Source organism: Indicator indicator, chromosome 38 (genome assembly GCF_027791375.1).
Source record: "Indicator indicator isolate 239-I01 chromosome 38, UM_Iind_1.1, whole genome shotgun sequence".
Taxonomy (NCBI): Eukaryota; Metazoa; Chordata; class Aves; order Piciformes; family Indicatoridae; genus Indicator; species Indicator indicator.
In genome coordinates this window covers 4,033,247-4,056,577 of record NC_072047.1, presented here as the reverse complement: position 1 = coordinate 4,056,577, position 23,331 = coordinate 4,033,247, and the positions used below count along the sequence as shown (strand labels likewise).

The 23,331-nt window shown below is 46.2% G+C and overlaps 1 protein-coding gene across 2 annotated transcripts; it reads left to right on the top strand.

Moving 5' to 3' along the window:
• Positions 1-982: 982 nt before the first annotated feature.
• On the top strand, positions 983-21,816 carry KAT6A (lysine acetyltransferase 6A). 2 transcript variants are annotated; one of them, XM_054396693.1, is made up of 19 exons: positions 983-1,021; positions 2,072-2,121; positions 2,234-3,004; positions 8,829-8,937; positions 9,278-9,393; positions 9,641-9,722; positions 9,865-10,000; positions 10,098-10,411; positions 11,588-11,706; positions 12,268-12,383; positions 12,912-13,053; positions 13,341-13,502; positions 14,178-14,271; positions 14,802-15,033; positions 15,670-15,880; positions 16,327-17,019; positions 17,419-17,734; positions 19,069-20,669; positions 20,745-21,816. In XM_054396693.1, exons 3-19 carry the CDS (start codon positions 2,402-2,404, stop codon positions 21,657-21,659), a joined length of 5,961 nt encoding a protein of 1,986 aa, XP_054252668.1. In that variant the 5' UTR covers positions 983-1,021; positions 2,072-2,121; positions 2,234-2,401; the 3' UTR covers positions 21,660-21,816. The 2 variants fall into 2 exon arrangements, with proteins under 2 accessions (XP_054252668.1, XP_054252667.1); XM_054396692.1 differs by having other exon boundaries at positions 19,069-21,816.
• The last annotated feature ends 1,515 nt before the right edge of the window (positions 21,817-23,331 follow it).

Here is a 23,331-nt window from a genome sequence, read left to right as displayed (position 1 = left end):
CGGGCCTGGCTTGCCGCAGCCCCCGGCTCCGAGGCTCTTCCCGCCGGCGGCGGCGACCGCTCCCGCCCCACCGCGCTGTTCCCCGTGCGCGCCCCCGCCCGCCGCGGGCTGTTCCCCTCCCACGCCCCCTCCCCCCGCCGCAGAGCTCCGGACCCAAGATGGCCGCCGTGTCAGTTTCGGGCTTCGCCGCCGTCCGGCCTTTGCTTCTCGGTTCCCGTCTCTCGCAGGCCTCGGTAAGTAGTGCTGACGGGACCATCCCGACTTGGGTACCTGGTGCCGGGGAACTCGGGGACAGGCGGCTGGCGAGCTCCGTGGCCAGGGAACGGGGAAGGCCCGCCGGGCGCTCCAGGCTCGCGGCCTGTTCCGGCCCCGCCGCCGCTCTGCGCCAGGCCCGGGCCCGGCCGTCTGCTCCCTTGGGGCCCGCCGGGCCTACGCTCTGGGGAGGCGGCGGCCGCGGCGCGGATGTGGCGAGCGGTGCAGGCCGGGGGGCCGTGGGCTGAGCTCGCTCTGTCTCCGGCGCGAGAGAGCACGGCTGAGGCGGGCGCGGGCCTGGCCGAACCGGTACGCGGAGCCTGGCTGCACGCCCCGTCCCCGTGGGGATGAAGAACGGTGCGGGGCCCGGCTGGCTGCCGGGGCTGCGGCCTGCGCCCCGTTTCTCCCGATTGCGCTGGTGTAAGTCCCTCAACTGAGGCGGTGCGCCTCTCGGGGCGCCGTGTGCGGGGCCTATCCGGGTTAGGGATGGGGACGAGCGGTAGCAGGTGCAGGGGCCGCTTGTCACGCAGATAGCGAGCGAGGGATCCCGGCTATGGGACCGTCCCGGTATCGCCCCGGCCTGGCCAAGCGGTTACGTAACGTCCTGCGCACGGAGCTGTGCTGAGGACAGAGCGCTGCGTCCTTCTCGGCCCCGGAATCCCAGCTTGCTGGGGCAGCCCGGGAGCACGGCTGCCTTTGCCAGGCAGGCAGGGCTCAGGGACCGTCTTTCCTTTTCCATTTGTTGTTCGCGGGGTAAAGAAAACTCTAGGTAAGCACTGCTTCTTTTGTGGGCTGAACAGTAGTTTAGAATCTTTCCAGTACTGGCTGTGTGGAGCTGTGCAATTGAGTCTGATGTCTGTCTGTATGCAAATGTGCTCTGTGTGCGGATAAATTCTTCAGTACTTTACTAGAAAGCAGAATGAGAGAGCTGTGTTGACTACTAGCTCATGACTAGAATTTCCCTTGCAGAAAATCGTTATTCCCTGTGATAAACAGTTTATAAATCATTCTCAGTCAGTGTACTTTTGCAGTAGAACTCCAGTACAACACACGGTTAGCAAGCTTAGACAAAAATCTTTGTTGAAGACAAGTAAAGGCTGTGAAGTCAAGCCTCATCCCCTCCCATCTGTATCTTTAATTAGCAATGTCATAAGCATTCCCTCTTCATTGTGTATGGTCACCTGTTACTTTGTCCTCAAGTGTTTGCAGTGTGCCTCATCTCTCCTGAAGATGATAATGTTGTATTCTTCTTTGCTGTGGTCTCTGAAAGTGGAACATTTAATTACAATCTCCAGCTGTGTTTCCTTTTTTTATTTTTTTTTCCTTGATGGAACAACTGTCAAAGCTTTTCATAGCAGGAGGGAATCAGACCTGTGATTACACTCTGAAAGTTTCTTGCTGTTTGCTCAAGACTCTTGGCTGTTCCCACTGCTTTCTATTGAAGTTTCAGGCAGTGTCTTCTGTGTGCAAAAATAGAGAGCTGCTGCTTTCACAAGATTTTTCTTGTAGTGGGGTTGCCTTTTTTTTTCCCAAATGCTAATTTAGGCTGAGCTCAGCAATGATATAAACTTGCTATTGAATTTATACTGATTTAAGGATTGAAACAAAAAAGGACATACCTTTTTTCTTTAGGTTCTAAGGAGTTATTTCAGTAATAGCATGCTTTACCAATAGCAAAGATAAAACCTTAAGTACTGCTTCACCATTTCAGAGCTGTAGTAGTGGATTAAAACTGCTGTGTATTTAATGAATTAATGTTGGCTGCTATTTTTATTTTTTATCCCTAACTGTTTGGAACTCTCTTCTTGTTGTCTTCCAGGCCTAGTGTTTCCTATCTTCTGGCTGTGAGTGTACAGAGCAGAAGCTGAGGTGAGATACGCTGAAATCTTTCTGCCTTTGTGGAAATCATCTCTCTGAAGCTTGGAGGATTTCTTGGGAAGAATGAGGAAATCTCTAAATTGTTTTGCTTTCATCTTTTCAGTGTGAAAGCAAATAACGTTTGAGCAAGGAGAAGTCATTCAGAACAGAAAACGTGTATGCTATGGTTAGCTGGTTCCCATCAGTCGAGAATCTGTTTTCTCATTGTGTGAAGCTCGTTCAGCACCGGGATAAAGGATAACGACTCTATGGATATACAGAGTTCTTCACCATGGTAAAACTCGCCAACCCGCTGTACACAGAGTGGATTTTGGAGGCAATCAAAAAGGTAAAGAAGCAAAAACAGCGTCCTTCAGAAGAGAGGATATGCAATGCGGTGTCATCTTCACACGGCTTGGACCGCAAAACTGTCCTGGAACAGTTAGAGTTGAGTGTTAAAGATGGAACTATTTTAAAAGTCTCCAACAAGGGTCTCAACTCCTACAAGGATCCTGATAATCCCGGGAGAATAGCACTTCCGAAGCCTCGGAACCATGGCAAGTTGGATGGTAAACCAAACGTGGACTGGAATAAACTTATCAAGCGGGCAATTGAGGGCTTGGCTGAGTCTAGTGGCTCATCCTTGAAGAACATCGAGCGCTTTCTGAAGGGTCAGAAAGATGTTTCTGCGTTATTTGGAGGGAGCAATGCCTCCGTTTTTCACCAGCAATTACGATTAGCTGTCAAACGTGCTGTTGGCCATGGCAGGCTCCTTAAAGATGGACCTCTGTACCAACTCAACGCTAAAGCAACCACTAATGCTGATGGGAAGGAGAGTTTTGAGTCTCTTTCCTGTCTCCCTCCAGTGTGTCTCCTTCCCCATGAAAAGGATAAGGTAAGACCCGGTTTGCATGGGCATTTTCTTGTCATTAAGTGGAGAGTCATAAGGTGAGGTCAATGGTTTGTTTAACTTGCATCCTGTAAGTTAGGAATGACTAATGTGCATTTAGGATCCTACTGTGCCCAAATTTTCAAGTGTAATCAGAGGAAGAATGATAGGTTGTAATTGGTGCTTAGGGCTTAAAACTTCAAGTGAGCTGTGGGGAATTTACCTCTTCATGCTACTGTGCAGTGGAATTGAATGTATGATGACAGGCTTACTACAGCTATGGTAGCAAAACATGAGATGTAAGCCTCCTCACTTTAAGCTGAGGTAGATTTGCAAAGAAAACCTGAGATCATCTCTTATTATGATGTTTTTGTTTGACTGCCAGTTTGACTTCTTCCTTGAAAATACAGTGAAGCACTGATTCGCAGTTGCTACCTAATGCTGTCATAAAGGCTTTCTTCACGATGAAAAAAAAACACTTTCTGTCCCAGAACATCTTTGTTACCAAGTAGGAAGAAAAGAGACATGGGATATAGCAGATGAACAGAAGAGTGAGATCAGAGGATGTAGAGAGCCTGGAAATGCTGGAATTACAGATTTATTTCCCCTTTTGTGTGCAACCCTTACCTGTCTTAAATACAGTTTGTTGCATAAACCAAAGGTTTTTTCCTATTGTTTTCTGCTATTTTTATGCTTTTATCCCCTTCTTTCTTCCATCCTCTTCCGTGGCTGGGGTCCTTGACCCTCCACTCTAACCTGAACACGAAGCTGTGGAGTGAGATTCACACCCAGTCAGTATCTTTCTTGTCCTTGTGCTACTGTGGCAGTAGAGTAAAATGGAAATCTGTCTTTGTTTATGGAAGATCGATTTGGCAGTGATTCCTGTCTTTCACTGCTGGTCTCCAGGAATTACAGAATGTGTAAATAATTTTTTTTCGCTCCATAGCAGAGATATTTTTTTCAGCAGTGTTAGAAAGTTTTTGTTGTTGTAAATAATCCTCTTCAGGGCTGAGTTCTTAGAGTGTGTGCTGCTCATGTTTCTTTCAAGTCAGTTTCGCTCTCTGGTGAGAGAGCTGCTTGATGATCTGTTAAGGTTTGAAGACTTTACTGGAGGAGTAGGCACCCTGAAAGCAAATCTGCACAGCTGCTTTATCCCCAGTGAAGTTTCTCTGAAGTTCTGGTTTAGCTGTGGGAGCTGTGCTATGGCCTCTAGTAACTAGTCAGGACATTGCATTGTGGGCTGGTGGAATGTAGGAAGTATTCCGATGCTGAAAATTCCAGCAGCTTCCTCTAGCCTTCTTTTTTTTTTTTTTTCAATTGTAAGTATTCTGTCAACAAATGTTTCCTATGTACTTCTCCAACTTTATCTGTACTAAAATAAGTATGGCTGTAAAATGGTATGAAAACTGGAAGTAAACAAGCCTGGCACAGAAGGCAGCTGGATTGAGAGTGGTAGTAACAGTGGAAAATATTAGCTGTGCATATTATTGTTGACACAGTGTGTTTTGCAGCCTAGGCAGCCTTCTTGTCATGTGCCAAAACTCAGGACCAGCTTGATATTCTTGCAGATGAAGTGGTTCCTGGGGTTCTCTTAAAACGGGATGTAGCAGTGGTGAATGATAACAGGCTATTATAAATACTGTGTTTGGCCTGGGCTTTGGGGTTTTTATCCCCTGATAAGTTATTCATCTCAGGTTCTTGTGTGTGCATGAATGTTAACACATGCAAGGGGTGTGTGTGTGTGGTTTGGGCTGTTAGATGTGATCCCTAAATCCTTTCCACCTGCCTGGGTCTGAGCGGCTTGAACACTGAAAGGTTTGTTGATAACATTACAAAGCACAGGAGATAGAGCAGCAATTTTTAAAGGGAGTTCTTCAGTAAATTCTTCTAATTTCATTTTTGTGTTTGAAACTGACATCCTAGATATCTGCTTTTGATGTACTAACTCTGTGCTGTGTAACCCCTGCTGAGTCTCATACTAATTTCTTCAGCAATTTCGAAGATATCACATCATCTATGGAGATTCTGCCAGCATTGACTGGCAAATCAGTGGAAGCCAAAAGATCAGTTCGTATCTTACAGCATTTTAAAGATGGTTTTGGGGGTTTTGTTTATTTTCCTTTGTTTTATTGTTTGTGGGTTGCCCTTGGTTTTGTTGTAATGAAGACACTGTGATTATTTTCCTTTGCTGTGCTGGTTTGTGTTTTATCCTAACCAGGTGCAAAAATCTTGCTGTTCTTCACTGATTTTCTTGACTTACTGGATGCTTGAGAGTGGTGAAGGATTTTGGGGGGGATTGGTTAGGTTTGGGTTTGTTTCTTTTTTTTTTTTCTTCTTTAATGGAATTATTCAGTACAGATACATTGTGACAATGTTTCTCTTGGTTCTTTGAAGAGTTTTGGCAACAAGATGAACAACCTCCCAAACCAGAATTCCTAATGATCTGTCTCTTATTCTCTGTTGTTAATCTTTTCTCCTTGCACTATTTAGTCTTAAACATCCATTTAAGAGCTCTTAATATATCCCATAATCCAGATTTACAGATCTTAAACCTGCAATGTTTCTTCTTTTCATTTGCTCAGATGTAGGTTGTCACTGAGCTGCAAATGCTTATCTGTTTGCTGGGAGTGTCACCTTATTTAGGTGCCTACAAGTGAACATTCAGTTCTGCCTATTTTGCTGTGTATTACTAAATTGAATGTCTTGCTGGAGGTCTGTGAAGGTTGAGGCTTAATTTTTTTTAGCAAAATAATCATAAAGCAGTGCTGCAGAAATTTTGTTTAGTAAATATTATTTGCTTTCTTTCCAATCTTATGGTCTTTTTATCTGTGTTCTGTGAATACCAAGGGCAAGGAAACCCTGGCAAGGTGTCCTGGTTTACCAGGTAGTAATGACGTGCTGCTGACATGCTGGGTTTAAATCCCTGGCCTAAAAACACTGCTTGGATGAAAACAAGCAAAAAAGAAAACCAGTAATGAAGTTTGCTCATCTGTTAGTGACAATGGCTGAGGAGTTGTCTTTAATTTCAGTTTCAAGTCTCTGGCCTAGGCTTTAGGGAAGCAACCAAGCAACCATTTCTTTGCAGTTTCCTGTAGTTTAGAAGCCAAAATGGGAATTGCAGGGGTTTGGGGTTTTTTTTGCATTCCTTGTGATATTTTGGACTAACTGCTGGACTTGACTTTGGTGTTGCTTCTGTGTTAGGTGACATACTGGTGATACTCACAATACCTACCCCTGTTGTGGGAAGAGATAAGGGGGGCTGATGGCAAATTATTGCAATGTCTGAAGGTAAAGGTTGTTCATGCTAAAAGTGCAATGAAAGAGAAGATGCTTGAGTTGCCCCTTGAGTGAGTATCAAGCAAGTGCTGTCCCTTCAGCATAGCTGGAAGTGAGGAAGTGTAGATGTCAGACCTCCCACATTAGGTCAGCCACAGAGGTGATAAGCATGGAGCAAAGACCATTTGGCATGTAGTCACCATCCATCAGTGACATCTGTAGGGAATGAGCAATCCTGTGCAAGCCAGACTCTGAAAGAAGTCATCCCACTGTTACTGTGCAATTCCTGCAGTAAAGCTTTGGTTCAATATACATGAAAGATTAAAGTATAATTGTCACTTCTGTTTCATGTGTAATTAGTGTATTTGCAGACTAGAAAAGGATTTGTACTTCTAAAAGTTGTTTGTTTTTCCATTTCCTGGAGGAAAAATTCCTGTATGCTGGCACTTGTGCAGTGGACCAACCCCCACCTGGCTCCAACCTCCTTTCAGGCAGGTGTAGAGAGCAATGAGGTCTCCCCTCAGCTTCCTCTTCTCTGGGCTAAACAACCCCAGTTCCCCGAGCCTCTCCTCATAAGATTTGTTCTTAGGACCCTTCACCAGCTTGGTTGCCCTTCTTTTCAGAAAGCTCACATGCTTTGAGGCCATCATAGTTGTTTTGAAGGTCTTTGTATCTGACAGGTATTGCTGTGTTGTACCTGGTTTAGGTCAGTAACTGTTAATTCATCTCTTAAAGCAAGGGGCTGTCCCGTTGCTGGTAAGGAATTTGACTGCTTTGTTTTGGGTGGAGTACATAAACGAGCTGCAACCAGAGCATTGCAATTACATTTTGAGAGCTCACCCTTGCTCTCCAAGGACGCTTTTCAAGCTTTGGCTTCCAGCTGGAGGAGAATTAGGATTCACTCTCTTCCAGCTGGTTGTGTGGAAGGCTGTAGTTCTGTCTCAAAAAAAAAAAAAAATTGTGGTTGATAACAGATGGCCTCCATCTGTACTCTCTCTAACTCTGGAAACTCGAGTGCTAAAAAATTACTTTGAACTTGATTCACTCGATTAGTGAACAGATGAAGTAGCTCTCAGTAATAGGGTGAATGTAAAGATGTCAGAGGTGTTACTGTCATGGACAGCTACGAGACAGTGCACTTAGGGTGATGTGATGTGGGATGATACCAAGAGGGGCTTTGGCAATGTTTGGAGTAATGGTTACTTGGAGGCAAAGTTTGACTGCAGGAAGACATCAGATGTTGTGATGAGTACCTGCATGGGTAGGGTATTGCTGGGGAGTAGTTAATGTCATTCTCTGATAGAGTTCTCAGCAGAAGATGAGTATAGGGTAGCAGGTTAGAAAGCAGGAGACTAGTCTGGTCTGTTGGTTGGATCCCTCTCGTTGGGCTTTTCTGTGCTGGAAGTTGCTGGCAGGTACAGAATGATCCATCTCTGAACTTTATTTGCTATAAAGCTTTAAAATACAGTCAGACAGGGAGAACATTGCCAAATAAACAACAACTTTATTCCAGTGGTAGCTTTGTTATGCAGCAAGGGAAGAAACAGCAGAAAGAATAAGGGCAGATAATTCTGTCCCTACCCTTCTAGTTTCCCAGCAATTTAACCTCAAGTCATAGAGGTGGTCAGAAAAGGCATTGGGTTTCTTCCCAGTCTTTGAGACTCAGTGATGGATCTGTAGTAATGAGGTGTTTTGATTGGAGTGCTGAATCTCAGAGTGAATTCATTCATAGATTCATAGAATGGTTTAAGTTGGAGGGGACCTTAAAGATCATCTCTTTGCAACCCCCTGCATTGTCAGGGACAGCTTCCACTAGACCAGGTTGCTCAGTGCCCACTTTTCCATTGGCACTTGTCCATAGTCGCCTTCAGAAGGGGCTGCAGTTTGAATCTATAGAGTGCGTTTGGCTTCTAGACACCCTTTGTATAGTAACAACATGTGCTGAGAGGCTGGCAGGCTGAAGACTCTGTCAGTCCGATTTGTTCTGGCTCCCTCCCTCGCTGAATCTGGTGACATCACACAGATAGATGTGCTTGCAAGAAAAACAGCAGAAGGAGTTGACTGTCTGCCAAAAATTTGCAGTATGAAACCGAGCTGGCTGCTTCCAGTCTTGTTTTCACCAATCTTTCATTGTGTGCTTGCGTTTTGCACTTGCCAGGATGTTCTTTGCTGAGCAAACACAGCAGCACTGAAATCTCTCTATACTTAGCAGAACACATTCTCACACAGGAGCTGGGGAGGAGTAGCTTGGTTTCCACATTCCAAGTTATTTAATTCTTCTAAACCAGTTTGAATCCTAGTACAATCTTATTCTTTATTCCCCCAACCTGCAGCTCATTTGTTTTTAAGATGTGGGATTATGTCTCTTGGTTTTGGAGTTCCAGTTTGTATTCAGGTTACAGTTAATGCAGTAACAGTGGTGAGAACCACCTAATATCTGAGAGGCAGGGTGCATATTGCATGCTATTTACATGTGAAATACATGCCTATGTGGTTTGGTATATTGTGGTATGCTCCCTTGATCTCCTCAGTGCTTCTGTTGTCTCCCTTACAGCCGGTTGCTGAACCAATCCCAATCTGCAGTTTCTGCCTTGGTACAAAAGAGCAAAATCGGGAGAAGAAGCCTGAAGAGCTCATCTCTTGTGCTGACTGTGGCAACAGTGGTAGGTGACCATTTACAGTGCTGCTGCTCTTGAGACAAGAGCCTGTTAGAATGGCAGGGGTGAGAAGGGACCCACTGCCAAAGTTCACCTAGGGCAGGTCACATAAGAACGCATCCAGATGGGGCTTGAAAGTCTCCAGAGAAGGAGACTCCACAACCTCCCTGGGCAGCCTGCTCAGGGCTCATCCCTGGGGGTGTTTAAGACCATGTGGATGAGGCTTTGAGCAGCCTGACCTATTGTGAGGTGTAATGCCCATGGCTGGGGGGGGTTGGAACTAGATGATCTTGAAGGTGTCTTGCAGCTCAAGCCATGGCTTCTATGACTTTCTCCTTGACTGTAGGTCATCCGTCCTGTTTGAAGTTCTCTCCAGAGTTGACAGTTCGAGTGAAGGCCTTGCGGTGGCAGTGCATTGAGTGCAAAACGTGCAGCTCCTGTCGAGATCAGGGCAAAAATGCTGTGAGTACAGTGAAGTGTGGGCTGAGGGAAGAGATCTCAGTCTTGTGAATGTTCTGCCCAGCTAAAATCATTCTAGAGTCAAATATCTGCAGCTTTTGTTTGAGTCTGATGGTCTTGCAGAGGCCTGGGAAGTCCCATGGGCTGTCTGTAGCTGGAAACTGTGTGCATGTTCTCTGAGGGGGTGACGAATGGAGGGCTTGGTGCTGCTGCACATCTAGAGAGAGCTGAATTTCTCTGTGTTCAACAGGACAACATGCTGTTCTGTGACTCGTGTGACCGTGGCTTCCACATGGAGTGCTGCGACCCCCCTCTTACACGGATGCCAAAAGGTGAGCATGTGTGTGATGACTGGGGCCTTTGGCACTGTTCCTGCCCTTTCTGTTGGAAGGTCTAGGGCCTGTAATTCTCTTTTTTTTTTTTTGTCCTATGTAAACGTCCCTTGCATTTAGTGTCGGGATATGTGTCTTGCAGGTATGTGGATATGTCAAATATGTCGGCCCCGGAAGAAAGGAAGAAAGCTGTTACAGAAGAAAGCAGCCCAGATCAAACGACGCTACGCGAACCCGATAGGACGGCCCAAAAACAGGTTAAAGAACCAAAACACAACGTAAGTCTTGGGAAGGAGGAGTTTTGAACTAATCCTTAGAGATTAATTTTGCTTTACCAAACCTTCTGACCATACCTTTCCCCTTCTCATTCTTTAGATCAAAAGGCCCTTTCAGCAAAGTTCGAACTGGCCCTGGTCGGGGTCGGAAGCGTAAGATCACTCTGTCCAGCCAGTCAGCATCGTCAGAAGGAGGATACCTGGAGCAGACAGATGGGTTGGACTTCTGCAGAGATGGCAGTGCCACGTTGAAGTTTAACAAGAAAACCAAAGGGCTCATAGATGGCCTTACTAAATTCTTCACCCCGTCCCCTGATGGCCGAAAAGCTCGAGGGGAAGTGGTAGACTATTCTCAGCAGTATAGGATCAGGAAAAAGGGTACCAGGAAATCTAGCACTTCAGAATGGCCCACAGGTAAAGATTTTTCACCCTGCCAATGTAAGTATCTTGTACACCAAGAAAACATTCAAAGGCTAGGATGTATAAGTGACTAAAATTGCTAGAGGCTGGAAACTTTGAGCTGAAAGTTAAAATACAGTTACCTGTTGCATTGAGGGAGAGTGCCAGTTGGAAAGAGGAAGCAAGCCTAGAGACCTTTGCCTCTCTGTGTGGTGACGAGGTTTTGTGATTCTGTGATGAGGGATTAAAGGTTTACTGTGATGTAAAGTGGCTTTTGGGAACAAGGGGCTTGCAGGTAGCCCTGAAAATGTGCTAAGTAATGTGACATTTGAAGAAGTAATGTAGAAGTTAATGAAAATAAGAATAGTGATTTAGAAGTATGGAATGGGAAACAGATAATGAAAAGCAGCCTGGCAGAGCCATGAGTTTCCAATCTATAGTACAGGCTTGCATGCAAATGCTTCTGAATTTTCTCACCACAGAGGAGCCTGCTTTGTGCAGTTTGGCACCTTCTTGCCAGAGAGCATCCCTTCCTTTGAACACACCTCTGCTTTCCTTGTTTTCTTTTCTAGCTTGAGACATTAATCTGTGACTGGATCTTGATTTAATCTCTGTATTCAGATCTTTGCAGTCATGTTGAATAGTTTCATAGTTTGAATTGTTCCTAAGCAAGCAGTGGAAAATCCTCTCCAATAACATGCAAGGTTTAGAATAGTTGCGTGCTTTAGCCTGGCTGCTGCTGGAAGGACAATCCTGTGTCTTAATACTTTGGGGGTGAGTTAAGTGTCCTGTGGGGTTTGTTTGCTTTTTTCTTTTTTGTGTGGAAGGAATGATTCTTGGGTGGTAAAGATAAGTCTCCTGGTTTAGGTTGTGATCCTTGTTTGTGGGAAGCAGGCATAGTGGTAAACCATTTATCCCAAACAGTCTCACTGTTACAGATGCCTTCATCATACTGTAAATGCCTAAGTGGTGAGTTTGAGACCTGGTCAAATACATGATAATACTTCTTCCATGGTCACAAATCCAGAACTGGTTCTTCCTTTGTAGTCCCAAATGTGAATACAAAATCCCATTTAAAAAAAAACCCTTGGTGCAGTGTTTGAATGCATCCAAAAGATGTTTGTTGCTGCACTAAAAAGCAGCTGCTCCTTTGGAAATGAGGGTGAAGACAATTTTCTCTCTCTTTTACAGACAATCAGGATGGCTGGGATGGAAAACAGGAAAATGAAGAGCGTTTCTTTGGGAGCCAGGATGTCTTAACCGAGAAAGACATGGAGCTGTTCAGAGATATTCAGGAACAAGCACTGCAGGTAAAGTTAAAGTTTCAGAGTCTGGCAGTAAGTATTCATAAAGGAAATTTAAACAAACCAAAAGCCCCCAGCAAGAAATGCAGACTCCAGTTGAGTCAATCTGTCATAGAAGCTAATACGCTTGGTTTGTGCTGCTTGAGAGTGGTGGGGAAATGACCTTGAGAGCTGAAGAGCAGAAGAGGTTAAGGTGTGCATCCAGAAAGCCTTAGGGGTTTTCCATGGTAGTAGGGTAACCTAAGATGAAAGGAGAAGTGTAAGGAATAAATCTATACACTGATGGTGGAAAAAAATGAATGAAGTGGTTGTGGATCATGTGCAGGTAGTAAGCTCAGAGACTTCATTTGGCTACTTCTTCCCTTCTGTGACTCCCATGCTTGCTCAAGTGTGACTGGAACTGGTTCTTAGTGTCAGAAAACAGCATCTGCATCTTCCTCATTCTTTCTGAGTTCAAGTAGGATGCATTGTGTAGATAAGAATGTTGATAAGAATGTTTTAGTTTAGTTTAATTTAGAAGTCATTCACTTGGAAATTCATGACAAGTGTTTTTTTCTCCTTGCATAGAAAGTAGGAGTGACTGGGCCTCCTGATCCACAAGTCCGATGCCCTTCTGTCATTGAATTTGGCAAGTATGAAATCCAGACCTGGTACTCCTCCCCATATCCACAGGAATACTCCAGGTATGAGCACATTCTCCTTTGCTTCAGTGTCTATGGCAAAGCTCTACTCCAGCAGGCATTGAAGTCTTAAGAAGATTCTGAGTGTAGGACAGAAGCAAAGTACACAGAGTCTCCCCAGGAGTAGCTTATACCCCTTCAGGGTGATGGGGACAAGTTATTGCTGGAGAGATTCCCATTGGACTCCAGAAGAAAATGTTTGCCCGTGAGCACAGTCAGACACTGGAATCACCTCCCAAGGGAAGCAGTGGAGTCCCCTCCATTGGGCAGTTTGAAGTCTCAGCTTGCCAGGGTGCTGGGCCCAGCTCGTTGCAGCTCTGCTGTGACCTAGAACGGTTGGACCTGATGATCCTTGGGGTCCTTCCCAACCTGGCAGTCTGGGAATTCTGTGTCCTAGTGCCTGACAAGCACAAAAACAAAGCCAGTATCTGCTTGGTTTGTTTTCATCAAGTTCTCTGTCTGCAGGAGTGAGGAATTCTCTACAAAAGTGTGTGTCTTCAGTCTCTGATCTTATTTTATCTTTGCTTATAGGCTACCCAAGTTGTACCTTTGTGAATTCTGTCTCAAGTATATGAAAAGCAGAACTATTCTCCAACAGCATATGAAAAAATGTGGCTGGTTTCATCCTCCAGCCAATGAAATTTACAGGAAAAACAATATTTCAGTCTTTGAGGTAAGTTAGAAAAGTAAACCTCTCACTTTCATAGGGGAGTTAGCACTGAACAATGTGGTAACTATTCCATAGCTCTGAAAATCTTCATTGTGGAAACATTCAGTTGCTAAGAGTGAAGAATTAAGCAGTGGGAGCTGACCTCCTGTATAGATCATTCAGCCATGAAATGTGGGAGGGCTCCCTCTGCAAAGGGAAGGGCTTGGACTAGATGACCTTGAAAGGTCCCTTCCAAGCCAAACCATTCCATGATTCCATGGAGTGACAGAAGTTCTCCTCCTTTCTGTAAGGTTGATGGCAATGTCAGCACTATCTACTGCCAGAATCTGTGCTTGTTAGCCAAACTCTTCCTGGACCATAAGACTCTTTACTATGACGTGGAGCCATTTCTCTTCTACGTGCTGACACAGAATGATGTCAAGGGCTGTCACCTTGTTGGCTACTTTTCCAAGGTAAGTATTTGGGTACTTCAGACTTGGAACTGCATTTGCCATGGTGACAAATGCTGCTGCAGAGGCTTTAAATTGTTCTCCTTTAAGCCCTTACATTCTGTATCACACATTATGTATCTGTTGCAAGTAGATTTTATTGATGTTGCATTCGAAGACCCCCAGATTTCCTGATAATGTTGAAGAGCTTGGATCCTCCAAGGAACTGGATCTGCAGCTAGTAGCTGAAAAATCTCAGTTCTTCAGGGGCAACAGTTACGAACTGGACCCCAGGAAGTTCCACCTTGACAGAAGGAGAAACTTCTTTGCTGTGAGGGTGCTGGAGCCCAGGAATAGGCTGCCCAGAGGGGTTGTGGAGTCTCCTTCTCTGGAGAGTTTCAATCCCCACCTGGATTTGTTCAGATTTCTGCTTTGAGCTTTATCTGCTCTGCAGCCTGTGGTGTCTGCAGTATTGTATCTAAGATGGTGGTAGTTAGGACAAGATTTCATTCTTTTTGTATTTCTGAACTGAAATGATGTGTTAAGAAGCGTTTTATTCTCCTCCTAGTCTTTACTTGGCTTCTGTGCACTGTTCCTTAGAGATTTTGTAGTTTTCTGTATCAGCTTTTGCTACAGAATAACTTCTGGTCTCTTTTTCTTCTCTTTTAATGTGCTGTTTTGGTTTTTTTTTTCCAACAGGAAAAACACTGCCAGCAGAAGTACAATGTTTCCTGTATAATGATTCTTCCACAATACCAGCGTAAGGGCTATGGCAGGTTCCTAATTGACTTCAGTAAGGAACTTTTTTTTCACTTTTTTTTTGTAGTCTTTGTCTTTTTATATTTTAAAGAAAGATTTTACTGTGGGAGGATGCTTCCTCACTGGGGTGTTCAAGGCCAGGTTGGGTGAGACCTTGAGCAGCTGAGTCTAGTTGAGAGGTGTCCCTGCCCATGGTGGGGAGGTTGCAGTAGGTGAGCTCTAAGCTGAGCTCTGAGCCATTCTATGACACTCAGCATTCTGTTTGTGTACCACAGCTTTAGTGCGGTTTTCTAGACACACAACTGCTGCCATCTCGTGGCATTGCCCACAGCCAGAGTCTGGGGACAATGGAGGTTACAAATCTCATGCTCTGGCATTGAATAACAGGAGTTTGAACCCCAAAAAATGATTGGCCAGGCTGCTCAGTAGATCCTTCAAAATGATCATCTCTGTCTTGTAGGCAGCATTCAGCTGCTTTCTGGAAAAATGCCTTTGTAGAAGCTGGGATGGATATAGAAGCTCTAGATGCTAATTTTCTGTCTCTTATTTCTCATCTGTCTTCAGGCTATTTGCTCTCAAAGCGTGAGGGTCAAGCAGGGTCCCCAGAGAAGCCCCTATCGGACCTGGGGCGCCTCTCGTACATGGCTTACTGGAAAAGTGTCATATTGGAGTGCCTTTACCATCAACGTGACAAGCAGCTGAGCATCAAGAAGCTGAGTAAGCTGACTGGAATCTGCCCTCAAGACATCACCTCCACTCTGCACCACCTACGGATGCTCGACTTCCGCAGTGATCAGTGAGTGGAGGAGTCCTGTTACATCTGAACCTCTTTGGAAATGCATTTGAATGGAATTGAGTGGTGCTGCGGACAAGTCACATCTCATAAGCTGGATTTGGACACTCAAGTGTCCCAATGCTGGCTGTAGTGATTTATGATGCTCCTGTGTGACATGAGTTGTTCAGTGCTAAAGTTGCATGGGATTTCCACCTGTGTTTTGTGTCCTGTTTCACACATGTATATTTATTTTAACAATTATATTACTGCCAGCCTCCTAAATAAAATCCTCTCTGGCAATGGGACTGTTAAGTTTTAAAGCAGTCCTTTTATTACCATTCAATATCTCTCACCTTATGTTGCCTCTTCTCCAAGTGCATTTAACACCTAGTAAAAGGGGCACTCTACAGCTGAATGTTACCCATGGAAGAGTAATTGCTTCCTCATTAAGAAGAAGTGGAAAGAATTTCACGTTTCCTCAGTTTCAAGGTGCTTTCTGTGGTAGTCTGACAGCACAGTCCAATTTTAATGGGCTTTCTGTGCTCTCTGAAGTCACTCATGGCAGCACACACATTGTTCTGCAGTCTTATGCTCTGTTTCACTGGTAGCCTGTCCTGTTTGTGGCCTGCTGTTGATCAGAGTCCTGTTGCTGTTTAGATTTGTGATCATCCGTCGGGAGAAGCTCATCCAGGAGCACATGGCAAAGCTCAGAACCAACGTCAGGCACATAGACGTGGATGCAGAGTGCCTGCGTTGGACACCTGTCATAGTCTCCAACTCTGTGGTCTCTGAAGATGAGGAAGAGGAAACAGAGGATGGAGAAAATGAAGAACAGCAGCAGCAAAAGGAAAAGGATTCAGAGACCAGTGTAAGAGTGAATCTGTTACTTCTGTAGTGCACATTTGGTGCTTGTACTGGCAGTGCTAATCAGATTTCAAATGCAAGCTTGGGCTTTGGCGTGATCATAGAAAGCAGCACAGTCTACGGTGGGTAGTTTGTGTCTTAAACCATAAACAGGGAAGCACAGTCTAGAGAAATGGTAAAGACTACCTCAGAAAGGAGTAAAAAGGCTCTTTGAACCTGCAGAGTGACAGGACAAGGGGTTATGGCTTCAGACTGGAAAAAGCTGGGTTTAGATGAGACCTTAGGAAGAGATTCTTCTGCAGGAAGCAAGGTTGGATGGGGCCCTGAGCAACCTGAACTAGTTGGGCATGTCTCTGCTGACTGCAGGGGGTTGCCCAAGATGACCTTTGAGGTTCCCTTCCAACCCAGTACACTCTGTGAAGTGTGAAATCTGTTTTTTGTTTCTATCAGATGGTAAAATCTATCTCGTGGGAGAAGAAGGAGCAAGAGCCTTACTCACCTCCAGAGAGTGAAAAAAAGCCAGACATCATTGCTCCAGCCAACTCTGCCCGGCCAAACAAGCACACTTTCCCCCTGGACAGTCTTCCTGCAAACAGTCAGCCCTCACGGAGAGGCCGATGGAACCGCAAAGGCAAAAAGCTTCGGGAAGCCTTCTGTGAGCAGGAGCAGCTCCTGCCCGCAGAGGACAAAGCCGCAGTGCCCAGCGGGCGCTGCAGTGAGTGCGAGGAGAAGTCAGCAGCCTCCCGAGGCCGCTGCAGTGACTGCGAGGAGAAGTCGGCAGCTTTGCAGGGAAGGTGTGGAGAGTGCGAGGAGAAGTCTCCAGCCTCGAGAAGCCGCTATGCCGAAGATGAGGAGCAGCCTGCAGCTCCCCAGGGACAGTGCAGCAAAGGGGAAAACTCAGCTGTTCCCCGGCGGCGCTACAGTGAAGGCATGGAGAGGTGGAGGGGACAGCTGAAGAAGGACACGGAGCCACTCAAGTGCAGGTTCCCAGAGGACTGTGACAGACTGCCCCGGCGCTACAGTGACAGTGACAGGGCCCTTCTGAGGTGTTTCAGTGAGAGCAGTGAGGAGGAGGATGATGAGCCTGTGAGTCCTCGGTCAAGCTCTCCACCTATTCTCACCAAGCCAACATTAAAACGGAAGGTGAGAGCCTTGCGTCTTGTGTAATTCAGATTGGATCATTACTGAGAGGTGCATGAAGTATATAGGTGGCATCTGTAGAAATTGGGAAGAAATTCTTCACAGTGAGGGTTGGGAGACTCTGGAACAGCTTGCCCAGGGAGGTTGTGGCTGCCCCATCCCTGGAGGTGTACAAGGCCAATTTGGATGAGGCCTTGAGCAACTTGGGCTGGTGGGAGGTGTCCCTGCCCATGGCAGGGGGTTGGAACTGGATGATGTGCCAGTCAGTATTCCCAGGGAAGTCTGGATTCCAGAAGGGAGCCCTCTGGTCCTGCTTAGATGCCTGAACTCTTCTGTTCATGGTTTCTCTATTTGCTGCATGTGATAAGGTGTCTTCTCTTCTCTTCTCACCTTCCGTTCCAGAAGCCAATTCTCCACCGCAAGAGGCGAGTGCGCAAGCGCAAGCACCACAACAGCAGCGTCGTCACTGAGACCATCTCGGAGACCACGGAAGTGCTGGATGAGCCCTTTGAGGACTCTGACTCTGAGCGACCAATGCCCCGATTAGAGCCTACCTTCGAGATCGAGGAGGAGGAAGAGGAGGAGGAGGACGAAGAAGAGGAGAATGAACTTTTGCCCAGTGGATACTTTCGGCACTTAGCCCCAGCAGACACACTCAGGCACAGGCCCTCCTCTAAAAGGAAGTCCAAAGACGAGGAGGAGTCTGATGACACTAACGGTATGTTTGGTGCTGTGCTGTTGGAGGTTTGCTAGAGGCGGTGTGGCAACAAGGGTTGGATGGTGCTAGCTCAGGATGGAGCAAGCTGCTTATCTTTTCTTGTAACTTCAAGCTAAAATGAAGGATGAGGCATAAATTGCCAGGCAAAGCAGCCTCAAGCATTCCCAAGTCTTGAGAAAATGTGGGGCATGCTTTTAACTGTCTTAATAGCAGTGACCTGCTGACAGGGTATCCTTTTGATTCAGCTTTCCTAGTGGGATTGATGTCTGTGATTGTGGAAGAACCTATGCATCAGGGTCACTTCCAGAAATTAATTGGAGAGCCCTTAGGTTTACATAACAAAGAGAAATAATTAATTGTCTCTTTTGAGATCCTGTTCTTCAGCACATGGCACATCCTGCCTCTCAGCTTCTCAGATCTTCTTCAAGTTCTCTGAATCTTCAATTCATAAAATAAAATTACTTGGTTGGAGCTGGTTACTTAGAGGGCACTGACAGTTCAGAAGCAACATCTGTCACTGAGATGCTCCATCAGTAATTTCCATGGTGGCTCTGGTGCGTTCTGCCCTTTTGATGGGCTACAGAGTGCAAGGCAGTCACACAGATACAGATGAAGAAGTGTGTGACAGAAGCATGGTGCTGTTGTCCCCTAATAAAAACAATCATTGGTGGAACAAACTCGTTAATTGATGGCTTTATTCACATTTCAATATTTGTTTTACAGGTAACTTCAAGGAGCTGTTGAGTTTTGGATTGAGTATTTGTTTTAAATTCTTTTTTTTAATACCCAGAACGTTTCCAGAATGCTTCTCATAATTTCTCAGATTTAGAAAAATATTAACCTAGCTGAATTTAGTCAGCTGTGTATTTCTGTTGGTGTTTAAAAGCAGAAGTCATGCAAAGAAAGTGAAAGTATTTCCTTTTTCACAAAATACAGCTCTAAATGGCAACATGCTTTTATTGCAGATTCTCATGCTGCCCTGCATTAGGACATTTTAATTTCTGAACATCATAGATAACCAAAACTTGCCATGGGAGCTGAGTCTTCCCAGGTCCTCATGCTGTAGCCCAGAGTTTAATTTGCCAGGTGCATGAAAGGTTCAGATCCCTGACCATGCCAAATCTTGAAAGCATTGATGCTCTTTGAAAATGTAATGTGCAGTGTGATTGCTAATGAGCAGCCCTTGATCCTTCTTGTTACCCTTCACAATAAATCTCTGAGCTGGTGTTGATGGGTAAGGGAGGTGAACGTGATGGGAATGCTGGGGGAAGCTTCCCTGATTGCTTAGCTCAAACACAGACATTTGAACAGTGTCTTTTGGTTTGTGTTTTCAGGTAACTCAACTCCAAAACCATTATCTATGCTGAGGAAATGTGAAGCAAAGGATTCTTCACTCGAGCCAGATGCTTCTACCCCCATGAAAAAGAAGAAGGGATGGCCAAAAGGGAAAAGCCGGAAGCCAGTCCACTGGAAGAAGAGACCTGGTCGGAAACCAGGTTTCAAACTGAACCGGGAGAAGGTGCCACCAGCAGCTGAGGATGAAGAGGGAATTGAGGCAGTGGTGGCCAATTCAAAATTAGGGCGTAAGCCCAAACTTTCAGATCAAGAAGAAAGTGTGGAGCAGAAGGAAGAGCTGCCTCTTCCTGAGGAGAGGAAAGAGGAAGATGCAGCTATGGAAGCTGAAGAGGTAGGGGAGGGAGAAGAAGAAGATACAGCCAGCAGTGAAGTAAGAGCAGTTTCCCCTGTGGACAGCAACAGCAGTCCAGTGCCAGAAGTAAAGGAGCCTGAGATAGAAGAGGAGGTGGAGGAGAAGCCACGGGTTTTGGAGGAGCAAAGGCAATCAGAAGAAGAACAGCAAGAACTGGATGAACCTGAGCATGACCATGAGGAAGAAGAGGAGGTTGCAGTAGTGACAAATCAAAATGAAGATCATGATGCTGATGATGAAGATGACGGTCATCTGGAGTCTGTAAAGAAAAAAGAACTGGAGGAACAGCCTGTTAGAGAAGGGGTGAAGGAGGAGCCTCAGGTGCAAGAGTGTTTTTTAGAAACAAGCATACCAAGCAGCAGGGAAAATGCAAAAGAAAAAGATGAAACTGAGGCAGACTCTGAGGAAGAGCAGGCTTCCAATGAGACGTCGGTGGGCTCAGACCATGTCCCTGGATCTGAGGATGATCATGAAGAAGAGCAAAGTAATAAAGAAGGATTAATTGAATTAAAGGAAGAGGAAGAGATTCCTCATAGTGAACTAGATCTGGAGACTGTTCAAGCAGTCCAGTCCTTGACACAGGAGGAAAGCAACGAGCATGATGTAGCTTACCAGGACTGTGAGGAGACTCTTGCAGCTTGTCATACTTTGCAGAGTTACACCCAGACTGAGGAGGAACCTCAGATCTCAATGGTTGAAGATTGCCAGGCCTCAGAACACAACAGTCCCATTTCCTCTGTGCAGTCCCACCCCAGCCAGTCTGTTCGGTCTGTCAGCAGCCCCAACGTGCCTGCTCTGGAGAGCAGCTACACCCAGATCAGCCCTGAGCAAGGATCCCTGTCCGCACCCTCTATGCAGAACATGGAGACCAGCCCCATGATGGATGTGCCTTCAGTATCAGACCACTCTCAGCAGGTGGTGGATAGTGGCTTCAGTGACCTTGGCAGCATTGAGAGCACTACAGAGAATTATGAAAACCCCAGCAGCTACGACTCCACGATGGGAGGCAGCATCTGTGGAAATAACTCTTCCCAGAGCAGCTGTTCCTATGGAGGACTCTCCTCTTCCAGCAGCCTCACCCAGAACAGTTGTGTTGTCACCCAGCAAATGGCAAACATTGGCAGCAGTTGCAGCATGATGCAGCAGAACACTGTCCAGCCTGCAGCAAACTGCAACATCAAGTCCCCTCAGAGCTGTGTAGTGGAGAGGCCTCCAAGTAACCAGCAACCAACAACACAGCCACAACAGCAGCAGCCTCAGTCCCAGCAGCCACAGCCCCCACCCCCACCCCAGCAGCAGCCTCCTCTGTCTCAGTGTAGCATGAACAACAGCTTCACCCCAGCACCCATGATCATGGAGATACCAGAGTCAGGCAGCACTGGCAACATCAGCATCTATGAGAGGATCCCAGGGGATTTTGGTGCCGGGAGCTACTCCCAGCCGTCAGCCACGTTCAGTTTAGCCAAGCTGCAGCAGCTCACCAACACCATTATGGACCCTCATGCCATGCCTTATAGCCATTCTCCTGCTGTGACCTCCTATGCAACCAGCGTCTCCCTGTCCAACACAGGCCTGGCCCAGCTCGCTCCCTCTCACCCCTTGGCAGGCACACCGCAAGCACAAGCCACCATGACACCTCCGCCCAACCTGGCCTCCACCACCATGAACCTCACCTCCCCTCTGCTGCAGTGCAACATGTCTGCCACCAACATCGGCATCCCGCACACGCAGAGGCTGCAGGGGCAGATGCCAGTCAAGGGGCACATCTCCATCCGCTCCAAGTCGGCGCCGCTGCCCTCCGCCACCGCGCACCAGCAGCAGCTCTATGGCCGCAGCCCTCCCGCAGTGGCCATGCAGGCCGGGCCCCGCACCCTGGCTGTCCAGAGGGGCATGAACATGGGAGTCAACCTCATGCCAACCGCCCCTTACAACGTCAACTCCATGAATATGAACACCCTGAACGCCATGAACAGCTACCGGATGACGCAGCCCATGATGAACAGCAGTTACCACAGTAACCCTGCCTACATGAACCAGACAGCACAGTATCCTATGCAGATGCAGATGGGAATGATGGGCAGCCAGGCCTACCCCCAGCAGCCTATGCAGCCAAACCCTCATGGGAACATGATGTACACTGGCCCTTCCCATCACAGCTACATGAACGCTGCTGGGGTGCCCAAGCAGTCTCTCAATGGACCATACATGAGAAGATGAGCAAGATAGGAAACTTGCCTCTTAGAAACTGAAATATATATAAATAAAGGAACCTTTTATACTGACGAACCAGAGAAAATGGACCTTTTTTCCAGTTATAATATTGCTGTAGATTTTAGAGGGATTTTTTTTTTGGTTTATTTTATTTTTTTAGGAAGCCTGGTCTTTATTTTTTTGGATTTTGTTTTGCTTTTGGTTTTGTTTTTTTGTTTGTTTTGTTTTTTCTTCACAATCCTGAAAACATTTTACAGCTAAAAAAAAAAAACATTTACAGAAGTTTTTTAGAGGGGAAAAACATGCACAAAAAAGTCTTTTAATAATTTTAAAAGAGCCTTACTTTGACAATGTGGACAGAATCTGTGTAACAGTGAAATCATCTTCCTCAATTTCAGTTTTTGTTTTCAGCTGTATGTCCTCCTCCCTCCCCTGTGCCCCCTCTGTATGCAGTTTCTAGTGCTGCACTCATGTGAAGTGTTTGACATCTCAAAAGAAAACAACAGCAGCAACCCAGCAGTAACCCTTCCCTCTAACCTCCACCTAGCATTTCCTACTTCTAGCAGAAGGCACTTACTGGGAGAGTTGGAAGGGGACACAGGATAAATGAAGCTCTTTTATTTCTGCAAATCAGGAGAAAATGTAAAAAAAGCTATTCCCTGACTCCATCAGCCTCAGTACAATTTGGAGTTAATGTGCAAACAAGAAGGTGTTCACCTTGGTGGTTTTGTAGCTGAGTTGACTGCAATTGTCTGTTTCATGCTGAAAATGTACCTTTCAAGTGAGCCCCTTCCCTCCCCTGCCATGCAGGTGCCAAGCAGGTGCCATGCATGCACACCTGTGCTATCACTGAGCTGGTTCAAGCAAGAGAGGGCTGTTGGTGTCCTGGTATGGTCAGGAGGAGGAGGATGGGGTGGCGAAAGCGCTGTGAGAACAAGAAAGTGTTTGCAGGCTCTTCTGGTAAAGTCAGTCCCATCTCTGCCATCTCAGGCTCTGCTTTAGGATGTACTTTCAAGTGCTGAAGGTCTTGATTGTGAGCCTTGGAGTCAGGCTGAGCTCCCAAAGCTGTTTGCAGTGGTCTGCTGCTTCACCTCTTTGCTTAGGCCGTCTCGAAGGGCCAACTCTGTGTTTGGCTCGATGAGAGCCCTGTGGTGTCCTTGTCTCTCCTCCGGTCCTGCTCTGGGGTAGGAAGTTCCTCCCTGGGGGGAGCCAGCAAAGTTCTCCCTGATTCCCCCACTCTGTTTCCTAGGAATCTCCCCACATGTGATCTGCTGTGGGAAAAGAAGGGAATTGGACTGTTTGGTAGGAGTGAAACAGCCCCAGCGCCGCCGTGGGGTGCAGGCAGCAGGGCTGTGCTCTTTGGTGCTGCTGCATCCCATTTGCACTCTTTGGCTCCACTGCTGGCATGTCACCCAGTGCAAAAAGGGACACCCTGGAATGTAAAGTGGGTTTTTTGTTGTTTGTTTGGTTGCTTGGGTTTGTGTTGTTTTTTTTTTTATTGTAGATGAAGTAGAAATACACATTAATAAGACTAATTTCTTTTTTTTTTTTTTTTTTTTTTTTTTTTGAACCAAAAGAGTCTAAAAGATAAAGTTGGGATTCTTCAGATGCACTAAATGGACTTTTCCTCCAGTCACTGCTAACCAGAAGAGGCAGAATTCAAAGGACTTCCATTTTT